Consider the following 5,145-nt stretch of genomic DNA (forward strand, 5'->3'; position numbering starts at 1 on the left):
CCTCCCCCGTCGCCACCCCCGCCCCCGCTGCTCAGGACACCGGAGGGCTGTCGTGCTGCCGCCGCGCCCTCTCCGCCGACGAGGGCAGGTTGTCCGTGCTGGCGGCGCGCCGCAGCGTGCCGTGGCCGGCGATGCTGTCCAATAAAGCAGCAAGTTAGTCGGGTCGAACATCAGGTAGGTGTCCGGGACCACAGCCGCCCCTCGTCGCTCACCTGATGGGCGGGAACTGCAGTGGCCTCGCGGTGATGACCGGCTCCGGGGCGCGGCCGGGGCGCTGGCCGGCGAAGCCGCCCGGGGCGGTGGGGGCCGCGCCGATCACGGAGGGCAGCGTCGCTAGCGTGGCCACCTCCCAGTCGGAGCCGTTGGAGCTGCGGAGACGAGAGTCAAGTCTGTGGCCACGAGAGTGTTCGCGAGTGTTCGCGGGGGTTGACTACTTGCCTGTTCGGGGAGCGGCCGCTGCTGCGCGACGTGGAGTCGCGGCCGCCCTGGCCGTGCTGGGCGTGGCCCCTGGGCGCTCGGCGGTACATCCGCTCACCCCTGCGTGGCAGAGCGGTGCGGTCAACTTGGCGTCAAGCGCCACCAACATGCTTTACCGGGAACACAAACAAAAACGTACCTCCTGATGGCCGGGAGCTCGCTGGTCCTCGCCGAAGTCCGCACGTCCATCTGGCGACACAACCAAAGCGTTATAGTCTCGAGGCCGCGGGCGGTTGCGCTGCTCCAACACCCAACGTCGCCCCCCCCCCCCTCCCCGCGACACTTCAAACCTACCGCATCGCTGCCCGGCTGCGCCGTGTACAGCCCCCTGCCCGTCGAGTCGGCCGTGAACGTGGAGCCCAGGCTGCCGTAGGCGTCCGTCAGCCCGTAGGCGCTGTACGGGCTGAAGGCGGAGTAGGCGGCGGCGTGAATCTCCTTCTGGTACAGCCGGTACAGGTCGTGCAGGTCTGGCGGCAGCATCAGCCTGCCGTCTGCAGAGTTGAAGTCATTGTGAATATAAATTTGTATAAAATTTTTCACCCAGCACTTTCTTTGTTCAAGTTTAACAGGACGCTCACCCTCAATGAGCCTCCGCTGGCGCGTGATGATCTCGTCGCAGATGTGTCGCTGCCGGTCGTAGCGCATGAGCAGCAGGTCCCGGCGCCGCAGCTCGTGCCGCCGCAGCTCCCGCTCGCCCTGCAGCGCCAGGCGCTCCGCCTCCAGCTCGTGCACCCGCAGCACCAGCGACAGCAGCTCCCGCTCCTCCGCGGAGCTGGCCTGCAGCGGCAGCCCCTGAGACCGACCGAGCAGGACATCGAGAGGACGTTAGCGCCGCGCGGTAGGCAGCCCAACCGTCCTGTTGGGGGCGCGCGCAGGCGCACTGTAGAGAATCCTCTAGGGCTCTAGTGCATTGTAGCCACGCTTAGCTCTCGCTGTCGTTTCGGCACGCTCCCGAGTGGCATATATAGGCCGAGATTCCTGAACACCACCGGGAAGGTCCGCTCTCACTGCCTGATTAAATAGTGCCCGTCCATTGGACGGGTGCTAGAATACCTGAGAGAAGAGTTAGTTCCTCTCGAAGGTCCACGGCCTATGGCCGTACGACTCGGAGTGAGGAGTTGGCGCCCCTCTGAGTCGACTTCGCGGGTTGCATAATGTGTAGCCGTCAGCACAGGCGCGGTACCCGCCATCAAGGCAGTGGGGAAATCGACCTTCTTTTCTCAGCTTTTCAATACCATTTGTCGACTCTCCCAACCCCCAGCCCATGGAGAAGTGCCCCCAACTCACGTCCTCCAGTCGCGCCGCCTCCCCGCGCGCCCGCTCCAGGTCGCGCTCCGTCTTGGCGCGCAGGTCCGTGAGTCGGCTGCGCTCGTGCTCGATGGACTCGAGGGCGTGGAGCGCGCGCCGCATGGGCGACCCCGGCGGGGACGCGCTCTCCCCGTCGGATGTCTCTGCAACGGGACGGAGCGTTCGTTACTGCTGTCTGCGTCATCACCTCCTCCTCGCCGTCACCTCACCATGCGTCTGACAATGGCGTCGAACTCACCCGTGTCCGCGATGGTGGACGGCGCGCCTCGGCCGGGGCCGCGGGGGACGTCCCTGTAGCCGCGGACGGAGGTGCGCGTGGTGCCCGCCGTGCTGGGCGCGCCCGCCTGGCCCTGGTACAGCTTGTTGGCGCGCGACAGGATCATCTGCTGGCGGTCCGTCTCCGAGTCCAGGCGCAGCAGCTGCGCGTCGATGTCCAGCAGCGTCCTACGCAGACGCATCTGCTCCCGGAACGTCGCCACCAGGTCGTCGCGGAGGTGCGTCAGGGCCGCCCCGCCGCCCTCTCCACCGTGCGTCGACACGCCCACGTCCGCAGAGGTCGTGGCCATCGAGATCACGGCCGCACTCGGCGACACTGGCGCGCTGCGCGGGGAGAGAAGAGCGTGACCGGTAGGACCCCTGGTGGGTAGGCAAAGGCAGCGCCGCAACGCAGCGGTGCGCGACAGGCGTGCCTACCCCGCCTGGCGCTCGAGCTCACCTCACGGCGGCGAGCTCCCCCTCGGCCAGCTTGGCCCGGAGGCGCGCGATCTCGGCCCGCAGGTCCGACACGATGTCCCGGTACTGGCCCGCCCTGCTGGTGATGGTGCCCGCGCGGTGCGCGTAGGCCAGGGTGTTCCTGGTCTCGTCGCCGTGCTTTTCGCCCGGCGACACGTGCGCGATCATGACGGCGCGCGTGTCCCCGGTGAGCGCGTCCTTGAGCAGTCGGGTCAGCTTCGAGTCGCGGAAGTTGACGTACCGCGCTCCGCCCGCCAGCGCGTTGATGCAGTTGCCGAGTGCGAGCAGCGACCGGTTGATGTGCGCCCCCTCCTGGAGGCGCTTGCCGCGGTTCTGCCAGAACAAACAAACAAATGGCCACGGGTTCAAGATGGACCCGAAACCCCAGCGCCGGACCAGGGCGGGAGCGTACTCACCTTGGTGTTGGAGGCGCGCTCGGACCCCGCCAGGTCGATCATGTACAGGCGGCCGCTGGGTGCGCTCAGGGCGCGCGGCCGGCCCGGCGCGGCGCTGCGCGTCAGCCGCACGGACAGCAGCGCGTGGCTCCGCGAGGAGGCCTTGTTGGCCGCGGTGGGCTCCACGGTGCGCGCGCGGTTGCCCCGGTGCAGCAGCTGCAGCACCTCCGCCGTGGAGCGCGTGTTGGCCTCGGTGAGCCCCGCCACGCGCACGCCGCCGCTCTGGTCCTCGCGCAGCTCCAGCGAGCCCCCCGACGTCGTGGGCCCCGAGGGGTTGAGCAGGTCGCGGATGTTCTCATTGTAGATCTCGAGGTAGGAGAGCGTCACCTTGTCGCCGAGGTGCGCGGCCTGGCCGAAGAGCTCGTTGAGCGCGCGCACCATCACGCCCTGCTGGCTGGGGTCGTCGGCTTCCTCCGGCCCCACCATGGTGTGCGTCTTGCCCGCCCCCGTCGCGCCGTACGCGAACACGGTGGCGTTGTAGCCGCGCAGCACGGCGTCCACGAGGGGCCGCGTGGTGCTGGCGTACACCTCCTCCTGCCGGCAGGGACAGTCACGAGGTCAGTGGTCCGCCCCGACCCCACGGTTGAGGGGGGGGGGGGTGTCAATTAGTCATGGGCGAGGGGTCGCGCCCTTCCGGGTGGTCAACCTTGCATGATGCTCCCCGGGGCCCCCAGCCGGGCGGCGACCCCGCGGCCGCGTCCTCAACAGGTGCACGCTGATCTACCCACCTGAGTGGCATCCTCCTCGAACACCTTGTCGCACAGGTACTGCCGGCTGGGCCCCCGCGCCCTGGCGCGTGACCCCGACGGGGGCGGATCCTCGAGGATGACGGTCTGCAACAGAGCGACATGTTGAGCACTTTCCCGGTTTCCCGAAACGTCGGTTCGGTAATGTTCTATCGGCAAAACAATTTCACCCGTATATTTCTTTTTGCGGTTGCCCAGGCTGCGGGCTCCGACAACCCTTTGGTAAATGTTCGTGCGCCAACCGCCGCCGCCGCTGCCTTCCCCAACCCCCCGTGCAAACCGCGCTGGCACCCCTCCCCACAACCCCCACCCCCTCCCCAGAGGTGCCATTCAAGGCCGCCTCGCTCCGCCCCAGGCTAAGAGAAAGGAGGGGCTAACCGCTCGCTGTTTTCGGCGTGTGTGGCAGGTGCCCCCGCCCTCCCCCCCTATGGCGAAGATCTCACACAGAGCGTCAGACGCGTAAGGGCGGCGGCGCCCCTCCTGCCTATCGATTCCACCGCGCATCACGCGATACAGACAACATTTTGAGCAGCCGCTCTCTAAGCGGAATGAGCGGCACGTGCGAATCAATCAAGCACTCAATCGATGCTGGTCCGAGTGCGATGCGCGGGTGCGTGGCGGACAAAGGGAGGGTGCAGGCGGGCTGCCCGGGCCGGAACGAGAACACACAGTGAATCTTTCATTGGCCCCACCTTATTATGACTCTCTGCTGCTCGCGGAAGTGGCCCCTCTGCAGGAGGAGCACCTGAGCGGCGGGTGGGCCCGAGGGGTTGGCGACCCCAGAGGGGCCTGCGGGGGGCGGCCGGGGCTCCGACGGACGACTCATAATCAATGCACGGCCGCAATCATCGGCCGCCTGCCTGCCTGCCTGGCCGCGCGGGATGAACGACCCGGACGGCACGGCGCCGTGGAGAGGCGCCCGCCGCGCCCGCCCCGCCAAAAGGACATCAGCGCCGCCCCTAATGGTGACTGACGGCGTTTGAAAGAACGTGTCGCGCGGGTCGCGGGTCGAGGGTCGCGGCCGCGGGCGGGTGCCGCCGCTGATCAATAAGAGGGGGCGCGGGCGGTAGTATCTCCCCGGCTGTGACGGCCGGGACATGACCCACGGCCTTATCGGGCGCGGCGTCGCCGGCGCCCTATCACCTGCTCGCGGCACAACACCCCGCGCAACCCCCCGCCCCGACTCGGTCGACGGCGCCGCCCAGGCCGGCTCGTTTACCGAGCCTCGTTATGCACTGTACCCTCTCTCGCGCGTATCGAGGGAGGGGTCAGGGGTAACTTTTACCGCAAGCCGGTTGTTATCGGTTCTCTACTGAACCGGCCGTGTAGCACGGTACTTGTCCGGTATACTCAACCAGTGCACGAGCCGGCTGCGGGTGTATAGGGGATGGGGTCAGGACTACTGCTGCCCTCCCCCGGGGGTTGCG

General features: G+C 67.9%; 1 protein-coding gene across 1 annotated transcript in view; it reads right to left on the reverse strand.

Annotated features, from left to right (window-relative positions):
* Positions 1–5,145, reverse strand: part of LOC113218130 (kinesin-like protein KIF19) — a 9,631-nt gene continuing 4,486 nt past the window's right edge. The window contains exons 3-13 of the mRNA XM_026438347.2: positions 3,701–3,805; positions 2,934–3,506; positions 2,501–2,850; positions 2,024–2,385; positions 1,765–1,928; positions 1,056–1,269; positions 772–968; positions 617–666; positions 439–537; positions 213–368; positions 1–134 (exon numbers count right to left, since the gene is read on the reverse strand). Coding sequence (XP_026294132.1) covers positions 32–134; positions 213–368; positions 439–537; positions 617–666; positions 772–968; positions 1,056–1,269; positions 1,765–1,928; positions 2,024–2,385; positions 2,501–2,850; positions 2,934–3,506; positions 3,701–3,805 — 2,373 coding nt within the window. The 3' untranslated portion in view covers positions 1–31. The remainder of the gene's footprint in view (positions 135–212; positions 369–438; positions 538–616; positions 667–771; positions 969–1,055; positions 1,270–1,764; positions 1,929–2,023; positions 2,386–2,500; positions 2,851–2,933; positions 3,507–3,700; positions 3,806–5,145) is intronic.

Source organism: Frankliniella occidentalis, unplaced genomic scaffold (assembly GCF_000697945.3).
Source record: "Frankliniella occidentalis isolate FOCC.00 unplaced genomic scaffold, Focc_3.1 Scaffold16, whole genome shotgun sequence".
Taxonomy (NCBI): domain Eukaryota; kingdom Metazoa; phylum Arthropoda; class Insecta; order Thysanoptera; family Thripidae; genus Frankliniella; species Frankliniella occidentalis.